Source organism: Saimiri boliviensis, chromosome 2 (assembly GCF_048565385.1).
Source record: "Saimiri boliviensis isolate mSaiBol1 chromosome 2, mSaiBol1.pri, whole genome shotgun sequence".
Taxonomy (NCBI): domain Eukaryota; kingdom Metazoa; phylum Chordata; class Mammalia; order Primates; family Cebidae; genus Saimiri; species Saimiri boliviensis.
In genome coordinates, this window is record NC_133450.1 from 141688419 (window position 1) to 141714810 (window position 26392).

The 26392-nt window shown below is 58.0% G+C and overlaps 2 protein-coding genes across 8 annotated transcripts in view; both read left to right on the forward strand.

Moving 5' to 3' along the window:
• GBGT1 (globoside alpha-1,3-N-acetylgalactosaminyltransferase 1 (FORS blood group)) overlaps positions 1-6166 on the forward strand; it is a 12947-nt gene extending 6781 nt beyond the window's left edge. For 2 of the 5 annotated variants that reach the window (XM_010346404.3, XM_010346403.3), the window contains exons 4-7: positions 2062-2112; positions 2191-2226; positions 2814-2948; positions 3860-6166. In XM_010346404.3, the coding sequence (XP_010344706.3) occupies positions 2062-2112; positions 2191-2226; positions 2814-2948; positions 3860-4541 (904 nt within the window). In that variant the 3' untranslated portion in view covers positions 4542-6166. The remainder of the gene's footprint in view (positions 1-2061; positions 2113-2190; positions 2227-2813; positions 2949-3859) is intronic. The other 3 variants (XM_010346406.3, XM_010346407.3, XM_010346408.3) reach the window with 3 other exon arrangements.
• A 248-nt stretch (positions 6167-6414) lies between these two features.
• Positions 6415-26392, forward strand: part of RALGDS (ral guanine nucleotide dissociation stimulator) — a 57717-nt gene continuing 37739 nt past the window's right edge. For 2 of the 3 annotated variants that reach the window (XM_039461342.2, XM_039461343.2), the window contains exon 1: positions 20190-26368. In XM_039461342.2, the coding sequence (XP_039317276.1) occupies positions 26237-26368 (132 nt within the window). In that variant the 5' untranslated portion in view covers positions 20190-26236. Of the gene's footprint in view, positions 6510-20189; positions 26369-26392 lie in introns of those variants that run through there. The other variant, XM_039461344.2, reaches the window with a different exon arrangement.

Sequence of the window (26392 nt, forward strand, 5' to 3'; positions counted from 1 at the left end):
GAAACACTCGAAGTGGATGGTTTTATTGTCCCCATTTTATGGACAGGGAAACTAAAGCTCGCAGGGTCAAATGTCTGGCTCCAGGTCCCTGGTCTAGTTGGTGGCAGAGCCAGAGGTGAGCCCAGGGGTCTGACCCTGCAGCCCTGACACCTCCTTCATGGACCCCCTTCCTTCTTCTCCACTCAGTTTGACCTTGACACTGACCTCACAGGCTGCCTGCCAAGACTTGGCCAGGATGCCTCGCCTTACTGAGGACTTGCTCCATGCTGGACATGGGCGAAGAGCCCCTTACACATCTTGTGTAATTCTCACCACACCGCTAGGGTTAAGGGTGGTTGCCCATTTTGCAGATGCAGAGAAGTGGCAGTCAGGGTTCCACTAGAGAAACAGAACCAGTAAGAGGTAGGCAGGTAGACAGGCCAACATACCTAGAAAAATTGACTTATGTGATGGTGAGGCTGGCTAGGAAGCTGAAACTCAGCCAGGAGCAGATGCCACAGCCCACAGGTGAAAGTTCTTTTTCTTCTTTTTCTTTTTTTTTTTTTTTTTTTTTGAGACAGGGTCTCACTTTGTGAGTGGCCCAGGCTGGAGTGCAGTGGTGTGATTACGGCTCACTACAGCCTTGACCTCCTGGGCTCAAACCATCCTCCTGCCTCAGCCTCCGAAGTAGCCAAGACCACAGGGGCACACCACCACGTCCAGCTAATTTTTGTTGTTTTTGTAGAGACGAGGTCTTGCCTTGTTGCTCAGGCCGGTCTTGAACTCCTGGGCTCAAGTGCTTCACCCGCCTTGGCCTCCCAACGTGCTGGGACTACAGCTGTGAGCCACTGGGGCTGGCCACCAGTTCTGTTCTTAAGGCCTTTCAACAAATTGGGTCGGTCCCACCCAGGTGGTCTAGGATACTCTCTTACATAAAAGCAACTGATACAGAATGTTATCACATAGACAAAATACTTTCACAGACCAGCCTGAGCAACATAGCGAGACCCCATCTTTACAAAAAAATTTAAAAATCGCCGGGCGTGGTGGCTCATGCCTGTAATCCAAGCACTTTGGAGGCCAAGGCAGGCGGATCACCTGAGGTCGGGGGTTCAAGACCAGTCTGACCAACATGGTGAAATCCTGTCTTTTTAAAATTAAAAAAAAGAAAACATTAAAAATCAGCCATGGGTGCTAATGAGTGCCTGGCAGGTCCAGCCACTCAGGAGGCTAAGGCAGGAAGACTGCTTGAACCCAGGAGGTCGAGGCTGCAGTGAGCTATGATTGTCCCACTGCACTCCAGCCTGGGCAACAGAGGAGACCCTGTCTCTTAAAAAAAAGTTTCACAGCCGGGCGCGGTGGCTCAAGCCTGTAATCCCAGCACTTTGGGAGGCTGAGGCGGGTGGATCACAAGGTCGAGAGATCGAGACCAACCTGGTCAACATGGTGAAACCCCGTCTCTACTAAAAATACAAAAAATTAGCTGAGCATGGTGGCACGTGCCTGTAATCCCAGCTACTCAGGAGGCTGAGGCAGGAGAATTGCCTGAACCCAGGAGGCGGAGGTTGCGGTGAGCCGAGATCGCGCCATTGCACTCCAGCCTGGGTAACAAGAGTGAAACTCCGTCTCAAAAAAAAAAAAAAAAAAAAAAAAAAAGTTTCACCCAACACTTTGACTTGTTTGAGAAACCAGATACTACAGCCTAACCAAGTCAGCACACACCATCATAGTGGGCTAAGGTGAATCAGCTCACCCCTGGTCCCAGTCACCAGCCCTTTGCAGCTTTTAAAACCTCTCCTACAACGAGAGTGATATGGTCCGAAAAGCATCAGCCTTGGTACCAAGCGGCACTGGGTCCAAATCACTGCCCAGTCACTTCCTTTCTCAGTGACCTATAGACTGCTTCTGTAGGGTTCGCCAGCTCCTCTGTAGAGTTGGGCAGGGCTGTGGGGGAAGGTCAGACGGAGCCTACATGGACCCTGGGTGCCCAGCCGAGGGGACTTCTGACTCCTCCTTCTTCCTTTGCTGAGTGTCTCTGTCCCCAGCCCCATAACGATGGCTCTTTCTTGCCTCTGCCACCAGCAACACGAAGCTGCACTACGAGAGGGAGAAGCCGCTCCAGCCCGTGGTATGGTAAGGAGACTGGCATTGCCTCTTCTGTGTCCCTGAGGGTGTTGGCTCCCCCCTACCACTGGTCCTTCTTGGTTGCAGGTCACAATACCCCCAGCCCAAGCTGCTGGAGCACAGGTAAGTGTCATGGAGAGGCCTGACACAGCAGGGGGAGGGGCCACAAGAGCTCTGATTTATCAGTGAGGGTGGTGGAGGTGCCAACGTCAGGGTGGCCTTGGGGCCCACAGAGTTAGGGACTTTGGAAAGACACAGGGCTGGGGGTCAGGGACCTGGGCTGTGTGACCTTGGGCAGGATACCCAACTGCCCTGAGCTTTTTCCGTGCAGGTACATAATAGTACGTAGCTCACTGGAGGCCCAAGGAGCAGAGGAGGGGTATTGTAACATGTGCACCGTGCTGGCACTCAGTAGGTGCTCAGGCTGTTGTTCATGACGATGCTGTCTTGCCCTTATTAATGACCCTCATTTATTAGGGCCTTGGCACACATGGAAAATGCCAGGCTCCTACTCGGTGTGCATTAATTCCTGGTCCTCCCAACCCTGCTGGGAGGTGGCTATCATTATCCCCACTTTCCATTTGAGGAAAGGGAGGCCCAGAGACTGGGATGAAGTGGCCCCGGGTCACACAGTGTGAGAGCCACGGAGGGGATGAGACCTAGGCTTTTGAAGGGGAGGGTCTCAGTGCCCACGGCCCCCCTGCTGCCAGGCCCACACAGCTGCTGACACTCACACCCTGGCTGGCGCCCATCATCTCCGAGGGAACCTTCCACCCAGAGCTTCTGCAGCACATCTACCAGCCGCTGAACCTGACCATTGGGGTCACGGTGTTTGCCGTGGGGAAGTGAGTAGCGGGCGGGGGGAGGGGAGGAAGGCTCCCTGAGCCACAGGAGCTTACAGTCTAGGGAGGAGACCAGAGGTGCACACAGGACCCTTCTGGGCACCCGGGGGGCTTGGAACCAGGGGCCGAGCAGACAAAGTGCAGAGTGGGGTGCGATGGGGCTTCCTAGGGTAGGAGGTCTGGCCCTAGCATAGACAGGAGGTGGAGTCCAGGTGAGGGGACAGCAGGAGCCTTTGTCAAGAGGACCCCTTGCCCCTCCCTGCTTCATGTGGGCCCCTCCTCTGCCCTGGTCTCTCCCCTGACCCCACCTGGCCTTCCTTTAGGAGCGGTCCCTTGGCAGCCCTGCCCTGGGCCTCAGGGACTCCTACCTGGGACTGCTGAGAGAGGGACCATGACGGGCCCCTAAAGCATGGCCAGATGAGGAATGGCCCACTGGGGCAGGTGACCCCCTTGTCCAGTGAGTTTTGGCCTGGGGGTGGGGCTGTGTCAACCACCCCCCACCCCATGCCCTCAGCGTCCAGCACAACTCGCCACTCACTGCCTCTTGGCTGCTTTCTTCTCTGTGATCCTCAGTGTTCCTGCGTATACAACAGGCAAGCCTTAAGGTAGCTTATGAAGATCAAAGATCATAAGAATTCTTAGGATGTTTCTGGGCACCTAGAAGTTGCTCAATAAAAGTTCGCCTGGTCCAGGAGCATAAGAATCTCTGCCGTGGGGACATGCTTACAACAGCTCTAAGAGGCTGGTACTGGCATCTTGGGAATTGGACAAATGAGAACCCAGAGGGTCAGAGCAGAGTGGCATCTTGAGATGGGGAGCTGGGAAGTGGCCCCCAGCCTGGCTGACCCCAGCATACAGTGGGGACCCAGGCAGACTGCTGGGGTAGCAGTGGATGACTGCGTTATCATCACTAGGTACACTCACTTCGTCCAGTCCTTCCTGGAGTCAGCCGAGGAGTTCTTCATGCGTGGGTACCGGGTGCACTACTACATCTTCGCTGACAATCCCGCAGCCATTCCCCGGGTCCCACTGGGTCCCCACCGGATCCTCAGCACCATCCCCATCCAGGGCCACTCCCACTGGGAGATTTCCATGAGCCGGATGGAGACCATCAGCCAGCACATTGCCAAGAGGGCTCACCGGGAGGTGGATTACCTCTTCTGCCTTGATGTGAACATGGTATTCCGGAACCCATGGGGCCCTGAGACCTTGGGAGACCTGGTGGCTGCCATTCACCCCGGCTACTACACCGTACCCCGCCAGCAGTTCCCCTATGAGCGCAGGCGTGTTTCTGCTGCCTTTGTGGCAGACAGCGAAGGGGACTTCTATTATGGTGGGGCGGTCTTCGGGGGGCAGGTGGCCAGGGTATATGAGTTTACCAGGAGCTGCCACATGGCCATCCTGGCGGACAAGGCCAATGGCATCATGGCAGCCTGGCAGGAGGAAAGCCACCTGAACCGTCACTTCATCTCAAACAAGCCGTCCAAGGTCCTGTCCCCCGAGTACCTCTGGGACAACAGGAAGCCCCAGCCACCCAGCCTGAAGCTGATCCGCTTTTCTACACTAGACAAGGATATCAGCTGCCTGAGGAGCTGACCACAGAGCTGGGGCTGCCATGGGTAGAGACCCAAAGCCCTGCAGCCGCCAGCGCTCTGCTCACGTGCAGACCCGCCCCTGTCCCGCCTACCTTTGTCAGTCAGGCGAATTCAGCCGGACAATGGACATGGAAAGGCCACTGTGAACTGCAGAGGGCTGTGCACACAGTAGAACACAAGATCACACAGTAATGTGGCAGAAGAGCGATGGGGGCAGGGAGGGGAGGCGCGGTTACAAAGCAGGCCTGGAAAGCTGGTCGCGTTCTGCAGCTGTGCCTTTGCAGGGCAGACTGTGAAGCCTTAGTCTGACTCAGAGTGCCTGAACCCCACTGCGCCAGCCCCCTGTTTATTGCATATTGCCCTTAACATTGCATTTCTAATACCCTAGGGTGAAGATGCCCTAGACCCCTTTTCTCTGGTCACAGGGGTCCTGGGTCCCTTGATGTCCCATAACCACATGTAGCCAATTCTTCACTCAGGCCCCCAGAGCAAGCCTTTGAAATGGAGCGAGTCTAGGCTCCCTCTGGTTTCCTGCACCCCCAGGTGAACCGCACTCTCAGGGACTAGCCACCTCCTTCTTAAGAGGGTTTGGGGCAGTTTATAATAAAGGTGGCATGTGCTCGACCCTAGCTAGGGTGGTTTTATTTTTTAATTCTGTTTTTGAGACCGAGTTTCGCTCTGGTCACCCAGGCTGGAATCACAAGTGGCGGGATCTCAGCTTACTTCAACCTCTGCCTCCCGGGTTCAAGTGATTCTCCTGCCTCAGCCTCCTGAGGGTTTCAACATGATGAAACCCCATCTCTACTGCAAATACAAAAATTAGCCGGGTGTGGTGGCGTGCCCTGTAATCCCAGCTACTTGGGAGGCTGAGGCAGGAGAATCTCTTGAATCTGGGAGGTGGAGGTTGTAGTGAGCTGAGTTCTCGCCACTGCACTCCAGCCTGGTCAACAAGAGGCAGCCTCTCTCAAAAAACAAAAATAAATAAACAATAAAAAGGGACGAAATCAATGAGCCCTAATAACAGTGACTATCCCCAGCACTCACTCAACCTTGATGTGACCCCCTCCTCCCCAGGCTCCCTGGAGCTGCAGCTTACACCAGCTGGGGCTGCAGCTGGTGGCCCCTGGTGCTGTCAGGGAAGACAAGGAGGGAGGTGAGGAAGAGGACGAGGCGACCTTTCTCCCCTCCTAGGCTGAGTCCGCTGTCATCTCTTGTCCCCCAGCTCCCAGCCATCCACCAAGCCGAGTCCAGCAGGTGGCATTGGAGTGCTGGGCGACAGGGTGATCCTGTATATTTGGTGACGCCCTCGCGCCGACCCAGCGGCCCCACCCCCACCCCCGGCTGGGGCAAGGGTGGCCCTAGGTCCTGGCGGGGTGGGGAGCACTGAGCAGGCGGCAGAGGCGGAGGGACACGTGAGATCGGCCGCACACAGCGCTCGGTGCGTGGCGCGTGCGCGCGGCGAGGCAGGGTGACGTGCACGCGCTGTCCGCGGTCCCGTGCAGGCCCCGTGTGCGCGCCCGGCCTCGGACACCAGGCCGTCTGCTCCGCGCGGGAAACACCCGCGTCCGTCCGCGGGAGGGAGGCCTGAGCGCGCCCCGGAGCGCGCCCCCGGAGCTCGCGCGGCGGGGCGCGCCCCTCGCACCTGCGGGCGGGCTGGGGCGGGGCCGCGGCTGTCCCCGCCCACCCCGGCCGGAGCCCCGGGAGCCGGGGCGGAACCGAGCGGCGGGGCCCGAGAGGCCGGAGCGCGGCGCGGCGCAGACAATGGGAGCGGCGCTGGCGGCAGCCGGGGAGGCAGCGAGGACCGCGGAGCCCTGGGCCCCGCGGGGACCGCAGGCCGCGCCATGAGCCCCGCAGCCGGGCGCACCCCTGCGCCGCGCGCGGGCCGAGGCGAGCGGCCTCTGCCAGCCCCGGGCCCCGCCCTGGGGCCGGCGATGAGCCGCAGAGGCTGAGGATGATGGTAGATTGCCAGGTGAGTGCCCGCTGGCCCCGGCCGAGGCCGGGGCCCCGCGTAGCGTCGCTGGTGGAGGGAGGACCGCACGCCCCCGCCCACGCCCACCATGGAGAGGGAACCCTGCGCCGCGTCCACGCTGAGTGCGCGCTGACGCAGCTCCGCGTCCAACCCCGCCCGGGACAGTAGGGAAACTGAGGACAGGAGAGGGGCAGGGACTGGCCCGGGGCACACGAAGTGGGCGGAGTCCAGAGGAGAAAAGAGGGTTCCGGCCTCAGGCCAGGCAGGGCTCGGCTTACCCTTCCCATGGGGTCTGCTTTGGGACTGACAGCCCCTAAGATCCTGGGGACCCCTGCCCTCCTCTCATGTGGGCTCTGTTGCCTGGGCATCTCAGCGCACGCACAGGAGCAGGCCTGCGCATACACGCGCACGGACACGCAGACACACACACCACGCACTTCCTGGGGCTCAGAGTAGGACGGGTCGCTGGGGAGGTGGCAATGGGGAAAGAAGAAAGAGGGCAGGGGCTGCTCTGCCGTGGGCAGGGGCATCCGGTCCCCAGCAACATGCTCGTGGCCATGGCACGGGGGTCAGTGGGGACACGCCAGGCTGATGGGCAGGGGTTCCCCCAAGGTTCCCAGGGTCTGTCTGGGCTGGAGCCACCCCAGGGCAACCTGGAGATAACAGATTGTGGGGTTCTCTGCTTGCCGCTGTGATCACTTGGAAGTAGGAAAAGACCCCTTCCGTGCAGACGGGGCTATCGGAAAGGAAGCCTCAGATTCCTGCTCTATAAACTGGAAAGTTTGGCTGGGTGACCCCAAGGGTCCCACAGGCTCTAGATGTGTCGGCCTTAGGTCTCCATTGGGGATGTCCCCCCTACCCACCGAGGTCTGTGGAAAATGCCTTTTTCTTGGAGATATTTCTGAGCTAGAGAAGCCTGGGGAGTGCAGAGCCTGGCCAAGCACTGGACCACTCTTCCGGGACAAGACTGTCCTTGTTGGAGCCTCAGCGTTCTTGTTTGGAATTGGGGCCAGAGCCTTGCCCTGATTGGAGTGAGGAGCCCTCATGAGTGAACTGGACACCCCAGGGCCAGCAGAGGGAAAGAGGGGAGCCAAGGAAGCTTCTGAGGCTCCTTGAATTACCCCCAGAGACTGCAGGTTCCTCTCCTTTGACCCCCTGGGACCCAGGAGAGCTGCTACCTTGACAACACCCAAACAAAGGTGTGTGTTTTGTTTTCTGGGCTTTCTGCCTGAGGCTGCTGTGCAAGTGCCGGCCACCAGGGGGAGGCAGTGCCCACTGCGCTCCGTGGAGCAACTGGAGCCGGAGAGAGCCCCACAAGGTCCCTCTGGGAGACCACCGCCTCCACTCAACGCGCACCCCTCATTACAAGCATTCCTCTCCACAAAGTTAGCTGCTCAGAGGCAGGAGGGGGCTCCGAGAGCCTCCTCTTTCCCTTCAGCAGGTGTGCCCAAGCACTCACCCTGGGCGCAGCATTGGGCCTGGGCGTGGCTCTGAAAATGACCCAGGTGGGCCTGCCCTCCGGAGCTGGCAGTCTGGAGGGGGTGATTGACAGGGCATAAAAGCAAACGGGCAAAGAAAGGGAGAAGCAAGTGCTGCGGTGAAAATAATGCTGGTGCTGCCAGTGGGGGCTGGGGCCTGCTTTGTGGGGGCCTGAGAGGCCTTGCTAAGGGGACATCTGTGCCGTGACAGATGTCAAAGCGGGAGCCAGCCCTGCACGAGTCTGGGGCAGTGTACTGGAGAAGCCTCAGCAGGCACGGCTGGGAGGCAGAAGTGAGTTTGGCCAGAGGAGTGAGAAAGGAGGCCAGTGTGGCCCAAGTGAGCTGGGGGCGGGAGGGGCAGCCCCAGGCCTGGAGACAGCTGTGTGACAACACTATCTAACGTACAGCTTCCAGCAGCGGACACTGATCATCACTCGATTTCTGTGAACCCGGTTCCAGGGCAGCTCAGCTGGGTGCCTCTGCCTCCAGGTCTCAAGGGAGGCTGGGGTTGGGGTCTCATCTGTGGCTGGACTGGGCAGGACCTGCCCCCAGGCCATTCACATGTCATTGGCAGGATTCAGTTTTGACTGAGGGTGTCAGTTTCTCTGTGACTGTTGGCCCTAGCCTTCCCTTGGTTCACTGCCATGTGGGCCTCTGTGTAAGGCAGGCAGCTCAGGGCGTCAGAACTCACTTCCCCAGAGTGAGCGGCGAGGGTGGGAAGGAAACCCAGAGCAAAAGAGCAAGACAGAAGTCATAGTTTTTTGTCAGTCTTGGAAGTGACCTCGTATCCCTTGTGCTGTATTCTGCTAGTGAGAAGCCCAGTCACTAAATCTAGTTACCCTTGGAGGGAGGAGATCACTCAGCAGCTTCTGTACCAGGAGGCAGGGTTCTCTGGAGCTGGTGTGGAAGTTGCCTGGGACAGTGGCTGAGAGCAAGCAGTCAGGCCTGATTCTAAACATAATGGAGCCCGGGCACAGTGGCTCACACCTGTAATCTCGGCACTTTGAGAGGCCAAGGTGGGTGGATCACTTGAGGTCAGGAGTTCGACACCAGCCTGGCCAACGTGGTAAAACCCTGTCTGTACAAAAAAAAAAAAAAAAAATTAGCTGGGTGTGGTGGCGGGCACTTGTAATCCCAGCTACTCCAGAGGCTGAGGCAGGTGAATCACTTGAACCTGGGAGGCAGAGGTTGCAGTGAGCCAAAATCATGCCACTGCACTCCAGCCTGGGCGACAGAACCAGACCCTGTTTCAATAAATAAATAAATGAACAAACAAACATATCGTAAGCCACTGAAGGGTGCTCCCTTATGCCACAGGGGTCGATATCTGATTTTTGCTTAATTTTCAACCCCTTCATGGTGCAGACTAGAAAACCAGACCAAGAAGGGAGTGACTTTCCCTAGACCACAGCACCAGCGCCAGCCTGAGTTGTATTCCCAGCTGTATCTCGCCCCTGTGAGAAGTTTCTTCTCTCACAGTCGTAAAGGCCAGAGGTCCAAAATCCAGGAGCTAGCAGGGCCCTGCTGTCACTGAAGGCCCCTTCCCTTCCTAACTCTTCCATCTCTAAGTCGGCCGTGTGGTGGCTAACGCATTTTGTAGTACTGTCTCACATTAGCACGGTGATGTCCCCAGGAGGTAGATGTTAGAACCATCCCTACTGTGCAGGTCGGGAGACTGGGGAGGCCCTGAAAGGTGCAATGACTGGTTTGGGGTCGCAGAACTGGCAAGAGGGAGGAGCTTGGTGACCCAGATGGCTTTCCCTCTCTGAGCCTCAAGTGCTGGGAGCCTGAGCACACAGTGGCTGGTTGTCCCAGCTCCCAGGGTGGTTGTGAGTACCTGGAAGTGCCCCTCGGGCCCCCTCATTCACCTGCCATCACCCTCCCCATTTCCTTAACCCCCAGCATTGCTGTCACTTGGTTTTTACGAACGTGTGAATATGACGAAGTAGTAAAGGATGGGATGCCTTTGTTCATTTCGTATCTGTCTCCTGGGCCCCGGCCATGCCAGAGGAGGTGATAACCCCGGGGAAGGGGCGGTGCTCATCTGGGGAGTGGGTGGGCACAGAGATTCCAGAAGGAGGTGTCCTGTGGTCACGGTTGATTCGAGGAGGGGAGGTGTGGTGATGGCGCAGAGGGTGATGATTGAGGCCAGTGTCTATCAGGTCAATTTCCCGTGCGGCTGTCACAAAGTGACAACAACAGAAATTTATTCTCTGACAGTTCTCAAGGCCAGAGGCCCAAATCCAGGGGTCAGCAAGTCCCTGCGGTCTCTGAATTCTCTAAGAGAGGATCCTTTCTTGTGTCTTCCAACCTCTGGTGGCTGCCGGCGTCCTTGGCATTAGTTCCAGGTCTCGTAGACGTGTGACTCCAAACTCTGCCTTCATCATCACATGGCCACCTGTGTGTGTCTGCCCAATGTTCCCAGTTATCGTTAAGGAGAGCAGTCGTTGGATGAGCGCCCATCCTAATCCAGCATGACCTCATCCGGATTCCATCCGCACATACCAGTTTCCAAATAAGATCTCATTCACAGGTGCCAGGAATCCTTTTGGGGGACACGATTCAACCTATTTTATTTTATTTATTATTATTATTATTATTTTGTAAAGATGGGGTTTCACCATGATGGCCAGGCTGGTTTTGAACTCCTGACCTCAGGTGATCCACCCACCTCGGCCTCCCAAAGTGCTACCTGAGCCGCCACGCCCGGCCCATAGTTCAACCTGTGACAGGAGTATTGAGAATGATTCCCCTCCCAAAGGCCGGGTATCCGCGTGCCTACGGGGACTAGGGGAGCAGCAGGGAGTCTGAGGACCTCCCAGGAACTCAGCCACCAGCCAGGGGGTGTGGGGCAGGCATGAGCGGAGCCCGCCTACTCCCCAGTTTGTTGCGTTCCGGCGGCAGCACCAGCAGGTGGCGCTGTGCCCTCCCGTGCGGCCGCCCAGCCTGGCACAGAGCTGCCGCAGACAAAGGTCTAGCGAGGAGCCGCGTACAGCTGTAAGCAGGCCAGGGGCACAGCCATTTCACGGGTGACACACACGGGAGGAAATCAAACCAGGCAGGGCTGAGGCGGGGCGACTGGGTGGCGACTTTGTGTCGGAGGCTGGCAGGGTGCCAAGGAGGTGACAGGGATGGCGAGGAGGACCCTGGTGTGCAGATCCTGGTGTCAGAAGGACAGAAAGCCAGGGACGGGGGAGGCTCAGCCCACAGGGGCCAGGAGTTTGCCTTTCACTGGGTTCCTCACCTGCAAGCTGAGCCGGCCCTCCTGAGGCCTCTCCAGAGCCCTGCAGTTTGCAAACAGCTCTCCTGTTAGTGCAGGGCCGCTGGCCCAGCTCTGCGGGCGCTCAGAAGGCAGCTCTGGGCACAGTAGGCTGTTGCAGGTCGAGACTTGACCTGGGTACAGTAGGCTGTCTGTTGCAGGGATCCTTCCCCCCAACTCCAGCCCCAGCCCCTGCCTCAGGCTCCTGGTGGGGGTCAGCACGTCCCTCGGAGGGGCCTTTGATATACAAGGGGGTGGAGCAGTGTGGGGCTGAGGAGCAGGGGTGAAGGAGAGCAGAGTGCACAGTCCACCGGCCCAGGAGTGGAAGGAAGCCTTTCCTTTTTTTTTCTTTTTGTCAGAGACGGGGTCTTGCTGTGTGGCCCAGGCCGCAGTGCGGGGTGCAATCATGGCTCACTGAAGCCTCGACCTCCTGGGCTCAGGCCTCCGGAGTAGCAGCTGTGGTGGGTGCACGCCAACGTTCGCAGCTAACTTTTTGGATTGTTTTGTAAAGACAGAGTTTCACCATGTTACCCAGGCTGGTTTCAAACACCTGGTCTCAAGCAATCCGCCGGCCTTGGCCTCCCAAAGTGCTGGGATTACAGGCGTGAGACACTGCACCCAGCCAGAGGTCATTTCTTACTGTCACCTCCCCACCAGCACAAGGCCCTTACCCAGCTACCAGGCCCACCCCTGAGGCTGCCAGTCCTTGACAGTTGGTTCTATGATTAATTGGCACAGCAGATACTGGCCTCTGTATGCCTGGCTGGCACTGGGTGCCTGGCTCGTGGGGGCACCCTGGCTCCTGTGGAGGGTCAGGTCCATGAGAAGGGATGCAGGACGGGGGATGAGGCAGACAGATCTTGTGGAGAAGGTGTGGGCTGGGAGCCTGGGGACCTGGATTCAGTGGCCACTCTGCTGTCAGCGGTGTGGTCAGTCACCATTGCACACTAGCCACAGCCCTTCCCAGGCTGTCCCTGTACCTCTGTCCTGTGCTGTGGAAGTACCTGGTGATGGTAGCCAGCCCGTAGGCCTTGTGCTGAAGTGTCCCTTGTGTCTGCCCAGCACTCTGCAAGATAAGTACTACTGCCATCCTCACTTCCAGGTGGGGAAACCGAGGCACTGGACGGCGAAGGGACTCCCACAGCTAGGGAGTGGCAGTTTGGCAAGGGCCCCTCCCTGTGTGTACACAAGCCTGGGAAGGGCATGGCACCAGGACTGCATTCCTTCCAATTATGGTGGCCTTCTAACATCAGGGCTGGGCCAGGCCACTGGGCAGGGTGGGGCTGGGAGGCCCCGGGCCCCAGGCCCCAGGTACTGGTTAATGGCAGAAGGAGACGTAAACAGAGCTAATGAGTCCCTTTTGCTGTCTCCCTGCTCTAATGAAGGCCTTGGAGTCTGGGCTCTGCGTTTTGGGGGTTCTTGATTCTGGAGGCTTAAAGAGTCTTAGGGCGAGGGGTATGTGGGCCCCCTACAGGGGTGGGGGTGAGCTTATGGACCCCCAGTGTCCCCTCCCAGGGCAGCCAAGCCAGGGTGAAGAAGTGGAGAGGAAAGGGCATGGGAAGCCTCGTGGCATCCCCCTAAAAACGACAAGCCCTGGAGAAAGGGAGTGTTTCCATGGCAACCCAGAGCAGTTGCTTGGCAACTGCTGGGCCCCAAAATACTTGCCCTCAGGAAGACTCAGGGCTGGGGCTTTCCAATGGGCTTTCCGATGGCTCACCCTCAACCCCCGCCAGTGCATACCCGCCCCTGGCCCGCAGAGAAGACTCTGGGGCTGAAAGAGAAAATTCGGAGACCAGAGTCCAGGACTTTCATTAGAGCTGGGGGAGGAAGGGGCCCGGTCCGCTGAGTTTGCTCAGGTACTTCTCATGGCTGACCCGCCCTCTACCTCCACCTGAGATGGGACCTGGCAGCCTCTGGCCCCTGGATCCTTCCTGAGGGACACCCCAGTCCACTCCCCCCCTCCCCATCTCCCCACCCTGCCAGCAAGCGGGCATCAGGCCAGCCCCCTAGCAACAGAGGCCACTTCCTGGATACCTGAGTGAGAGGTGACAGTGGCAGAACATCAGAAAACACGAGGTCAGAAGGCACAGCCAGAGTGTGTGGGGCCATGCGTGGTCCCTTGTGCCTTGCCACCCTGCAGCTGTGGGCTCCCTGACTTGGAGCAGGAAGGCATGCCAGGGTATGGCTGGGCTGGGTAGAGCCCCGGGACAGGGGACTGTGGTTCTGGGCCAACTTTGATACCAACTGGCTATGTGACCTTGTTGTGTCCCTTCTTACTGGCCTTGGTTTCCCCGTTGGTGGCCCATCTACCCCTCTGCCTATGTGTTCACCGTTCAGTGCATAAGCATTGCCTGTGAATTATGTCACCTACTGGGGCCTTGGGGCAGGAGAGTGAGGAGACCCGCACCAGGCCAGCCCTTCCTCCTCACCTCCAGCATCCACTTCGGTCATCAGGCCCCCGGTCCTCAGATGAGGTAGGTGGCTTTGGAGCAGGACACCTGGGTCTGCATTCCAGCTCAGCACTTACTCCCGGGCATCCTAGAAGAAGCACAGGACCCCTCTGAGCCTCCCTGTCTGCCCTGGGGTCCCCGCAGTTGCCGTGAGGATGTAAGAAAACCCTGCCCTCGGAACTTTCAAAGGGGCCGCCTTTGTTTTCAGGTGTCCACCCTGCACCCAGACCTGGGCACTTTGGGAGCCGAGGTGAGAACACGGATGAGGGGTGTCCAGCCTGGAAGCAGGGAGGTGGAGCCCCAGATTCTGGGAAAGGGCAGGGCAGCAGAATGGTGGGGAGAAGGGAGGTGGGGCCAGACTGCCCAGTGGGTTGGATTTTGGGGATGAGAAGGGTGTGAGACCCAGTTGCCTCAGATGTTCTCTCTGGGGATGGCAATGGGGGTAGGACTGTTGGTGACCACATTCCGGGGTTTCCCAGTGCTCTCATAGAGCTGGGATGCCAGTCCGACCCTGATCATTTGCTCACAGTGTGACCCTGGGCCATGGCCTCACCCCTTTGAGCCTCCTTTGCCCATCTGTCAAATGGGCAAGGGGCGCGCCCACCTCCGGAGTTGGGTGCTGGGCTCGTATGTTCACTTGGGGGTCATCAGCTGGGCTCAGGGTGATCCCGTGGAGACCCTTCCCAGCTGCCCCCAGTTGGAGTGCCACAGGAGGAGGGGCAGGGCAGGGGGCGGCAGAGACAGTGGCCAGGAGCTACCAGCCCAAGGTACGTGCAGCCCCTGCCCTCATTCATGCCAGATGCCATGCCAAGAAGGCAGGTGGACATGGTGAGCCCCTAGCCCAGCATCGAGGAACGGGTGGCAGGAGGCCACTTCAGCCGGTGGGTGGGAAGGTGCGGGCCCTGTGTGGTTGCTGCAGCAAGGACACCCCTCACCCCCTGCCCCATGTCGGCCTTTCCTCCCTGCTCTGCCCGGTGGGCGCATAACTAATTGAGCTGCCCAGTCCTTCTGGGCAGGATAAGGGTGCCAGGACCCACCGTCTGCTGGAGGGCACCCCGGTCCTTCCCTCTTTCTGGGTTGGGGTCCAGAAAGGGCTCCCGTGGGGATAGTGCAGGGCCTCTCCCCTAGACATCACCTGAGAGTTCGGGTGTGCCTGTCTGACCTTTGTGTACCGAGGAAGACAGGGAGCGGGTGGGCTTGTCTAGCGGAGAGAAAGAAGAAAACACCCTTGGCCAACCAGAGGCCCTGGGTCCAGGAACCCCCACCTCTGGCACCTGCTCACCTTGGGACTTTGTCCTGAGCCCAGATGTATGTGAGGGGGTGCCCTTTGCCTGTAATGTCAAGCTCAGAACTGGGAGGGTGAGACCCTGGGGAGGGTGGTGGAAGGTATTTAAGCCCTGGGGGCTGCCACCACCTGACTTGAATCCATTCCAAAGGGATGCTTGCTCCTACCCCACCCATGCTGGGCTGTGGCTGCAGGGAGGGAGAACTCCAGCCCCGAGTAGCACTTCTCTGTCAAGTGATTACCACATGATTAACTGATGAAGTACCTGATTAGCACTGGGAACAGCAGCCCCAGGGAAGTCCGGACTGTCTGGAGGTCAAGGGGATAGAAGTCTGAGAGCAGGGGACGGGAGCCCTGGCTTGGCCTCAGGGGCAAGTGGGTTCCCTAACCCCTCTGCACCCCCACTGCCTCCTCTGTGGACCCGTGGATGCGGTGTGGTGTGAGATGCTCCCAAGGTCCCGGCGCCACATGGGCGGGCCCTCCGAGGGTGGCAGCAGATGTCCGTTCCCCTTCACAGAAGGCAGATGGCCAACGCCCCACCAGCTGCGGCTGCCCTTGGGGAGCCAGGCTGTGGGCGGAAGGCAGAGACCCTTGCAGGCCCTCAGTTGAATCCACAGGATTTTCCAGGTAGGGGACTGTGGCCCAGGGGAGCTGAGTAAGGGCCATAGGCCATGCAGCTCACCTGCCCCCGCCCCTCCGCCTGCTTCTTCCCTGAGGCTAAGTGCCAGGCCCTGGCTGCCCAGTTGGACTGGAGTTCAAGGATGAAGCAGTTCACCTGGCCCCAGGCCCTGAATGGCTGGGGAGGGGACAGCTGAGGGTAGTGGGTAGGTGGGTAGTGCCCAGTATAGAAGGGCTCAGCTGGCAGCACTGCCTGCCTGGCCCCCCTGCCCTCTCCAAACAGACACTTGCCGGTCTTCAGGGCTCCATGAGGTGGTTCCTTCCCAGCTGCTGGGGCCAGGGAGCCCCTGCATGGTGCCCTGTCCCTGCAGGCCCAGCAGCCCCAAATACACACCCTGCTCCCTGTACATCTGCCAGACAGTGATGGCCACCCCAGCAACCCAGATCCGAGAGCACACTCCCGCAGGGCAGTGTGGAGCCCCAGATTCTGGGAAAGGGCAAGGCAGCAGAATGGTGGGGAGAAGGCAGGTGGGGCCAGACTGCCCAGTGGGTTGGATTTTGGGGATGAGAAGGGCGTGAGACCCGGTTGCCTCAGATGTTCTCTCTGGAGATGGCAGCGAGGGTAGGACTGTTGGTGACCACCCTCTGGGGTTTCCCAGTGCTCTCATAGAGCTGGGATGCCAGTCCGACCCTGATCATTTGCTCACAGTGTGACCCTGGGCCATGGCCTCACCCCTTTGAGCCTCCCTTGCCCATCTGTCAAATGGGCAAGGGACGTGCCCACCTCCGGAGTTGGGTGCTGGGCTCGTATGTTCACTTGGGGGTCATTAGCTGGGCTCAGGGTGATCCCATGGAGACCCTGCCCAGCTGCCCCCAGTTGGAGTGCCACAGGAGGAGGGGCAGGGCAGGGGCCGTGCGCTGTGGAGTGCTGTGGGGTGCTTGTGTGTGTTGGGGGCAGGGGCATCTCTCTGCCTTTGGGTGACCACATGTGCCTGCAGTGTGCATGCGCTCGGATGTGACAAGCTTGACAGTAGATGGGGGGGGTGCATATATGAAGGGTACAGGTGGCTGCGTGTGGGGACACATGGCTGGTGCTTGGGGAGGGAGAGCACATTGCTACTGGCAGTGTATGGGGGGTTTGCATTTGCCTTTTTAAAGCACTAGGCCTGGCTGGGCGAGGTGGCTCACTCCTGTAATCCCAGCATTGTAAGAGGCCGAGGTGGGTGAATCACCTAAGGTCAGGAGTTTGATAGCAGCCTGACCAACACAGTGAAACCCCGTCTCTACTAAAAATACAAAAATTGGCCGGGTGTGATGGCACACCTGTCATTCCAGCTACTCGGAAGGCTGAGGCAGGAGAATCGCTTGAACCTGGGAGGCGGAGGTTACAATGAGCTGAGAATCGCACCACTGCATTCCAGTCTGGGTGACAGAGTGAGCCTCTGTCTCAAAACAGAAAACAAAAAAAGGCAGCAGGCCTGAACTGTGACCGTGAGTGAGGAAGGCTGAGTGTCAGTTTTCTCCTCTGTTACTGGGTTGACAGCTGGGCCCAGCTCACAGGGTTGTGGTAGCTGGAAGCTGCTCAGCCACGGCCTGGCATACCCAGCTGCCCACTGTCATGCTGGCATGGAGGCCCGAGCAGCTTTTTAGGGTCCCTGGGCAGGGGAGGGCAACTGGTGTCTTGCTGTCCTTTGTCAGGCATCCCAGGTGAGGCAGAGAGGAGAGGCCCTCTAGCCTTGCCTACCAGGAGAGGAGCCAAGCCCAGGGATTCACGGGACGGCGGGTGGCAGGAGGGAGGGACAGGGCAGTGCCCCTCAGGCCCAGGGCCCTAGAGTCCCAAGACATTGCTCTTCTCTAACCCTGGGGAACTTCTTGCAGGCAAAGGACTGTGGGAAAGAGGACAGCGGGTACCAGCCCTGCCACCTCCTGGCAGCCAGCTAAGGTCCTGTGCCCCCTCCGGAGGCCGGGATAGCTCAGGAGGTCCCCTTCAGAAAGGGAAGCCCTACTTCCCAGGCCCTCAGCCCCCTCAGGCAGGCGGCAGGCTGGTGGCAGCAGCGGGCACACAGTGTCCCTGGCACAGCAGGCAGCCTCCCAACCACAAGAGCCCGTTTGTCCTGGTTCTCCTGGCCCCAGTGCGCCGGGTGACCAGGGCCTGCTGGGCACAGGGGCCTGACTGTGGGCTCAGCCCCCATCCCCCATCCTCACCAGCCACGGCTGTGCCTTGGGGAGGGGTCTCTTTGCCCACATCGGAGCAACCTCTACTTACCTTTGGACAGAGACCCATTCCCCAGGAACTGTTCGTGCGTGAGCCAGGAATTGGAAGGGAAATCCCCCATGTTAAACCAGGGCCAACCTGACCACCTCCTGCCTCCTCCACCTTCCCAGGGCAGGCTGGCTTCTGGGAACCTCCAGGGCCCTGCTTCTAAGAAAAAAGGCTCTTGCTTGGCCGGGCACGGTGGCTCAAGCCTGTAATCCCAGCACTTTGGGAGGCCGAGGCGGGTGGATCACGAGGTCAAGAGATCGAGACCATCCTGGTCAACAAGGTGAAACCCCGTCTCTACTAAAAATACAAAAAATTAGCTGGGCATGGTGGCGCGTGCCTGTAATCCCAGCTACTCAGGAGGCTGAGGCAGGAGAATTGCTTGAACCCAGGAGGCGGAGGTTGCGGTGAGCCGAGATCGCGCCATTGCACTCCAGCCTGGGTAACAAGAGCGAAACTCCGTCTCAAAAAAAAAAAAAGACTCTTGCTTCCTGGAAGCCTGCTGCCTCCCTCCTCTGCACTTCCCGCCTGGGCTAGTCTCAGCCTCTGTCCTCAGCCTGGCTCCCTGGAAAGTACCTTAGTGGGAGGGAGCCAGGTGAGCAGAGGTGGCCCCACCCTTCCTGGCCCTGCCTCCCTGCCCTCCCTCTAGTTCCTCTCCAGCCTCATTGCCTCCTCCTAGAAGCTCCCTGGTGATCTTCCCACAAGACCCTCTGAATATTTTAGAGTCCAGGAGCTTTGAAGCTAGAGGAACCGACGGGCCCATCAAGCCCACTTGTCCATCTAGGCATTTATGGAGAGCCTGCTGTGTGCTGGATGCTGTTTCAGGCAGCAGTACCTGGGGAACAGAGTCCCTGCTCTCAAGGATCTTACAAACTGCCCCCATCAAGACGAAAAGAAAAGAAAAAGCTCACCTCCAATTACATACACACACACACACACACACACACACACACACACGGGCAGCAGGCACCAGCCCTGCCACCTCCTGGCAGTCAGCCAGGTCCCCATGCCCTCTCCAGAGGCCAGGGCAGCTCCGGAGGTCCCCCTGGGAAAGAGCAGCCCCACTTCCCAGGCCCTCAGTCCCTTCAGGCAGGCAGCAGGCTGATGGTAGCACCAGTCACACAGTGTCCCTGGCACGGGACACCACCCCTCAAAAAAAAAAAAAAAAATATATATATATATATATATATATATATTTTAAGACAGAGTCTCACTCATCATCCAAGTGAGCAACCTCGGCTCACTGCAACCTCCACCTCCCAGGTTCAAGCGATTCTCCTGTCTCAGCCTCCCAAGTAGCTGGAATTACAGGCACATGCCACCACGCCCTGCTTATTTTTGTCATTTTTGTAGAGATGGGGTCGTCCTGTGTTGCCCAGGTCTTCTTATGTTGCCCGGGCTGGCCTCAAACTCTTGGGCTTAAGTGATCCACCTGCCTTGAACTTCCAAAGTACTGGGATTACTGGCATGAGCCACCTCGCCCAGCTGTCTATCTATAGACAGACAGACTGACAGACAGACAGACAGATAGATAGATTTTTAAAATATAAATTTATATTTTATTTTCCTAGTGCTTTCTTAATGATGATTTCACATGACCCTTCTAATTTTCAAAAGAGGGCAGGGTCAGAGGGCCAGTGCTCTCTCTGCTTGTGTGATGGCGATGGCAATGGCGATGGCGATAGCAATGGTGATGGTGATGGTATGCGCTCGTATATCTAACTGGTGTCTTCATCCATGGACCTGTTAGCAGTTGTGAGGAGTCACTATGGGCTGGGCATCATTCTGGGCACTTGGGTCTGGAAGAGTGAACAGGACAGGTATGGCTGTTGCCCCCAGAGGGCTTAGAGCCCCATATGGGAGCAGGAAAGGACCCCATAGTAGGTGAATTATGTGGCTTTTGTTTTATTTTGTATTGTTTTGTTTCGTGATGGAGTCTTGCTCTGTTGCCCAGGTTAGAGTGCAGGGGCATTATCTTAGCTCACTGCAACCTCTACCTCCCAGGTTCAAACAATTCTCCTGCCTCAGCCTCCTGAGTAGCTGGGATGGTAGGCACACCACCACACCTGGCTATTTTTTGAATTTTTTTTTTTTTTTTTTTTTTTGAGACGGAGTTTCGCTCTTGTTACCCAGGCTGGAGTGCAATGGCGCGATCTCGGCTTACCGCAACCTCCGCCCCCTGGGTTCAGGCAATTCTCCTGCCTCAGCCTCCTGAGTAGCTGGGATTACAGGCATGTGCCACCATGCCCAGCTAATTTTTTTTTTTTTTTGTATTTTTAGTAGAGACGGGGTTTCACCATGTTGACCAGGATGGTCTTGATCTCTTGACCTTGTGATCCGCCCGCCTCGGCCTCCCAAAGTGCTGGGATTACAGGCTTGAGCCACTGCGCCCGGCTTATTTTTTGAATTTTTAGTGTAGAGACAGGGTTTAATTGTGTTGGCCAGGCTTGTCTCGGAACTCCTGAGCTCAAGTGATCTGCCCGCCTTGGCCCCCTAAAATGCTGGTATTACAGGTATGAGACACCACACCTGGCCTTGTTTTGTTTTTTGAAACAGAGTCTTGCTCTGTCACCTAGGCTGGAGTCCAGTGACACTATCTCAGCTCGCTGCAACCTCCACCTCCTGGATTTAAGCTATTCTCCTGCCTCAGCCTCCTGAGTGGCTGGGGTTACAGGCACGTGCCACTATGTCCAGCCAGTTTTTTTGTATTTTTAGTAGATGCAGGGTTTCACCATGTTGACCAGGCTGGTCTCGAACTCCTGACCTCAAGTGATTCACTTACCTTAGCCTCCCAAAGGGCTGGGACTACAGGCATGAGACCCTGCGCTTGGCCTAGGTAAACTGTTTTCACGTCCCTCCTTCCAGCCTTACCCACGCTGCCCCTCGGCTTTCCTGGCCTGTCTGCAGTTTTACCCTGCTCCTGCCCCACGGGCCCCATCATCTTTCCCTGTTCTGTTTTTTACCTTCTGCAGAATTCCTGTTTGCAAACATGTGTTTTATTTATTATGACCCAGGCCAAAGGTGATTTTTATGTTTTGTTCCCCGGTCTATTGCTGGCACGTGAGTAGGTGCTCAGTAAATTCGCGTGGGCTGGCTGTGTGAATTTAGTTGTGCCCCAAGTCTCCTCTGTGGTCTGCAGACAGTGCAGGCTACAAACTGTGACTGATCCTCATCTACTTCAGTAGAGAAATTCACATTGTTCAGAAATTCTATGGTAGTTGATATTGCTGTGGCATTTCGGTTGCATTTTATAGAAGTATCAGCCAGCCTTGAATTCAAAATAAGAACACCGAGGCCAAGGACGGTGGCTCATGTCTGTAATCCCAGCACTTTGGGAGGCTGAGGTGGGTGGATCACCTGAGGTCAGGAGTTCGAGACCAGCCTGACCAACTTGGAGAAACCCCATCTCTACTAAAAATACAAAATTAGCTGGGCATGGTGGCGCATGCCTGTAATCCCAGCTATTTGGGAGGCTGAGGCAGGAGAATCACTTGAACCCAGGAGGTAGAGGTTGTGGTGAGCCGAGATCACTCTTGCAGCCTGGGCTACAAGAGTGAAACTCCATCTCAAAAAAAAAAAAAAAAAAAAAAAAAAAGAGGCCAGGCACTGTGGCTCACGCCTGTAATCCTAGGACTTTGGGAGGCCAAGGTGGGTAGATCACCTGAAGTCAGGAGTTCAAGACCAGCCTGGCCATCATGGTGAAACCCCATCTTAAAAAAAAAAAAAACAAAAAAAAAACTCTTTTTTTTTTTTCCCTGCAGAGGATGCCACCTTGGGGGTGCCATGTTTTGACGCGGAGCGTGTGCCAGGCCCTATCCTGAGTGCTTCCCATCCCATGTTTCATTTCAGCACACAGTGTTTCATTTCAGCACACGGTGGTTTTGAGGCAGAGATGATTCTTGTTTATGGGCCAGGATCAATTCTCAGCAAGGGAAAGGTACCTGCCTGGCTCACCCAGTTCCACCCAGCCAGGAAGTGACAGGATGAGGGCTTGGCCCCAGACTGGACACCGTAGGCCCCGGCTCCCAGCTGCTGCTTGGATCCTTACACTGAGACGTGGGGTTCCTCCTGGAGCTGGACCTGGGGGCAGGCAGGGTGGAGGAGGGGAGCCGTGGCGCCCTTGGCAGGGCTGGTCCTGCTAGGCTTAAAGCCAATGGGAGCGGCTGGGGCAGAGACTGGATTCTCAGATCCTCAGCTTCTTGGCAACCTGTGTGACTCAGTGGGCTGGCAATAGGGGCCGGCGGGCAGGCAGCCAGTGCAGGGGAGCCCTGCGGTGGGTGAATCAGCCAGTCGCTGAATTACTGTCCTGCCTGGGGTGGTGCCAAGTGCCAGCTGCCAAAATAAGCACAGCCCTTCTTTGCCTTTCTCTCCCTGCTCCAGGGGTGGCCCACCTTCCACATGCCGTGGCAGGCGCATCCCGTGGCTCTGCTGCTCCTGGGAGTCCCTTGGTCTCCCCAGCCTGGAGCAGGGGAAAGGGCCTCCTCATTGGGGTGCGTAGCCTTCCACAAGTCACTCTGAGGCTCTGCCTCCCCACCACACACAGGGGCCCTCCTGTGAACCGGTGGCCATTGAGATACTGGCATCCTGGCCTTAGAAGGGCACCATGATTATAAAATCACCTTTGACTCTTTATGAAAAGCTGAGAGTTTGCAGGATAGAGCGGCTGGGAGCGCAGTCTGAAGCCAGACAGGATTGGAAGCTCTGCTCTGCTGTGTGGCTTTGGATAAGTTTGTGCCATCTCTGAGCTTCTGTCCTGAAACTCGCCAGAAAACCCTGCCTCACATGTCATGATGATGAAATGATACCCACATCAGCATGGCAGTGAGTAGCAGACATTGTCAGGGGGCTGCTGACTCAGGTGTAGGCACCAGGCTGGGGGCAGCAGTGACCAGCAGAAATGGAAGTCAGAGTCCCCAGCTTAGGGGGCCTCCTGCAGGGGACAGACCACCCACCCTAGAGACAGGGACCCAGCAGCCTCAAGTCTGTGCTGCCAGGAACAAATCTGCTTGTAATCCTTAATCTGGAACAGAGTAGAGGAAAGCAAGCAGCCTCGGGGCTGGACTTACACCTGGCCTCGGCACTAACACGCTGTGCGACCTCAGGCAAGTTGTTCACCCTCTCTGGGCCTCAGTTTTCTCAGTTTCACAACAGAGCTGATGACTGTGGCTTCATCCTTCTGGCAGATGCTGTCTGGAAAAGTGCTTTGTCCCCACTGAGGGGTGCTAAAGGCAGCAGCAGACTAGGCTCTAGAGGACGAAGGGGTGTCAGGAGTTGATCCTGCCTCCCAGGCTTCTGAATCTGGGCAAGAATTGCCTCTGGGCTGCGCAGTGAAAGGCATTAGTGGTGTCCTGGTCCTTGGGAGTCTCCTAGTCAGAGCCAAAGATGGAGGGGATGCCAGGCATAGGTGCCCCTCCAGAGGCTCGATCCATCTCGTGAACGGCCACAGCACCATCCCTACCTAGCAGAGCCGGCCGGGCCTGAGTGTGTGTTGAGCCACTTGACAGGGCCTTAGGTTCCCGGAAGCCAGGAGGAGGGGAGCTGGAGTGTCCCCCCAGCTGGACACTGAGTCCGGTCAGCAGGTCCCTGAGTCAAGTCGACAGCAGGAAAGAGGAGCAAAAGCCAGGCCTCGGTCTCTGCTATCTGCTTCCTGGACAGGATGTGGTACCAAGCAAACGGCTTTGCGAGGAGTCATCGCTCTGGCTCTGAGTCACAGCTCCTAGCGACAGCTGCACGGTGTTTGTAAACAATGGGCCTCGAACCCATCCAGGGCCTGTCCCCACCTAGCAAGGTGCCTGTGGGTTGGGTTTTGCTACCCTGGGCTTGTGCCTGTGGCCAGGCGTGTCATCCCAGGGCCACCTGGCACGCTGGGCAGAACACCGTGGGACCGCTGGCAGGTCATGTGTCCTGGGAGAAGCTGGGGGTCAGGGCTGTCGTGAGCTTCACTTAGTAGCTGGAAACGTTTATGTTGTGTATGGCCAGACATAAAGGCAGCCAGACTTTGGGTGGGGGCGCTGCAGGTGGAGCTCCCCTAACTGTCCTCACCCCCAGCCCCGGTGCCTGGGCTCTCCTTGGCAGTCTTCGTTCCAGGCACTGACAGTGATGTGGCGCATCACGTGGCAGCCTGGCCAGCAGGGAACAAAGACCCTGCTCTCCCCCAGGCTGGTGGCAGAGGCAGGGCCAGGGACCACGTGGGTGGGAGGAGGGGTACATGGCCTTACTGCTTCCTTTCTGCTGGTACCACCTCCTGGGGCTCCCGCATTTCTGCATTTCTGAGTGGCTTTCCCAGCAAGCTCAGTGCCCACTCCCCTGGTAGCCCTGCCCAGCCTGCCTCCGAAAGGAGTAGCCCCAGGATTGGGCCTGATGCCAGGCTGACCTGTGCTGGAGGTGGGGGCGGGGGAGACATGGGAGTCATGGGCTTGGGAAGCTAGGCTGGGGTAGACTGTTCAAGAATAGCACAGGAAGCTTGCGTGTGAGATGCAACACCCTGCATAGGGCCTGGTACCCCGGAGCTGCTTGTCCAAGCAAAGGCATCAGCTCACAAATACACCTAGCAGGGTAGCCTGCTTCCCTGCCACTTCCCTGCTAGTCCCCCACCAGGAAAGTTGAGCGCTTCCTTCCAGGGCCTCTTGAAGGCCCCCCCACCCTCACCCCACCACCCAACCAAACACGCGCACACTGTAGGAAACACCTAACCCGGAAACACCTCACCCGCTGAGCCCTTCTGCAGGGCTGGCCTGAGAGGTCACATTTTGCGTACCAGGAAATCAAGGCTCAGGGAAGGCCCTCCCTGCCCCCCATTCCATGTGGTGAGCTCCCTGTTAAACCTGGAGTGGCAGCCGAACCACACCCCCAATGCCCACAGTCACATGGCCAGGCAATTGGCAACCCTGGGGTGAGAGGCCGAGGTCGGGGACAGCCTCGATCCCTGCTCAGATACCGGCCCCTGCCGCCTGCCTCGCTCAGGTCCTGCCTGTCTGCACAGGGCTTCTCTCCCTTTATGAGTATGGACCCAGACGGTGCGCTCTTCACTGGTCCCCTCTCCCGGGGCGAGGCCTGCCCTGCAGTGCCCGTCTGCCCAGACAGTGCCCTCTTCGCCGGTCCCCTCTCCCAGGGCCAGGCCTGCCTTGCAGTGCCCGTCTGCCCAGACAGTGCCCTCTTCGCCGGTCCCCTCTCCCGGGGCCAGGCCTGCCTTGCAGTGCCCGTCTGCCCAGACAGTGCCCTCTTCACTGGTCCCCTCTCCCGGGGCCAGGCCTGCCTTACAGTACCCGTCTGCGTGTGCTTCAGCATAGCAAACATTCCGGAGCTGTCTGCTGGAATCCAGTTACAAGCCGCACTTTGACTACCAGGCAGACCCCGGACTGCCACCTGGACCTTGCTCACGGCACTCCTGGCACAGGGGCAGCATCCACCAACATTTATCAAATGTCTGTTATGTGCCTGGCACCGGGGCAGGCACGTGACCCTGTGGCCTGTACTACTCCAGTGGCTGTGGGAGATCATCTCTGCACATCTGCCAAGCACAACCATGAGCCAAGCACAACCATGAGCCAAGCCCATGCCGAGGTCTTGTGGAATCCTCCAGTGCCTTTGTTCCGGTTTTACAGAGGAGCAAACTGAGGCCCAGAGATGCTACATCACTGGCCTAGGGTTCCAGAGTCCCTGGGGGTCAGAATTTCAATCCTGGGCTGTCCAATTCATAGCCTGGTCGGCTCTGCTGTTTCTCAAAGGTCAAGGTTGAGTGTCACTGTGTACAAGTGACCAGAGATGATGCCTGACTCTCCCAGGGGACAGGGCCTTGGAGCCTGGCAGATGAGGAAGTGTGCCAGATGGAAAAGGATGGGGAACGGGATGGCTGGGCAGAGATGGTGTTGCTGCATTAAGGCAGGGGTCGGAGAAGGCTGCTGTGAGTGGGGGCTGAGTCCTGAGACCAAGGGGGAAGAATGTGGTTCCCAGCAGAGGGTGCTGGTGGCTGGAGTTAGTAGGAGGGGCTGTGGGCACATGAGGACTTGGGATTCTCTTCTGGGTGGGACAGAACTGGTGGAGGGATTTTAGTGGAGGTGACTTGCTCTGGCTGCAGGGTGAGTACAGGGAGGCAGGAAGGTGGCTGCTCCAGGGCCCCCCTGAAACCCTCCAGCTCCATTTCAATGATGCCCCCCAAGCCCAGCCTGGCCCTCACCCCCAGATGCCCACCCACATCCCCTGAGAGTCCTCACCCTGGAGTTGCAGAGCTCCCAGGCCCTGAACTGCCTGCTCAGCTGGGTCCCCGCTGAGGCCCACAAAGCCACCGGAAGAGGATGTGAGATGCTCAGAGGAGCGGGGCAGGGAGCAAGGTGCTGCTGGGGCAGTGTCTGGGTGGGACGCTGGGCCCCGGGGCCTGATGTGCCTGTGGGGACAATCCGGAGCCCATGGCCTCACCCTCTCCTCCCTGCCTCTGCTGTCCTGCTCCCTGCCCTGCGCGCTCCTCTTGCAGCCAGGGACTGGGCATCTACCGGGCCAGGGTCCCAGGAAGGTAAGGAAGTAGCTGAGACTCTTG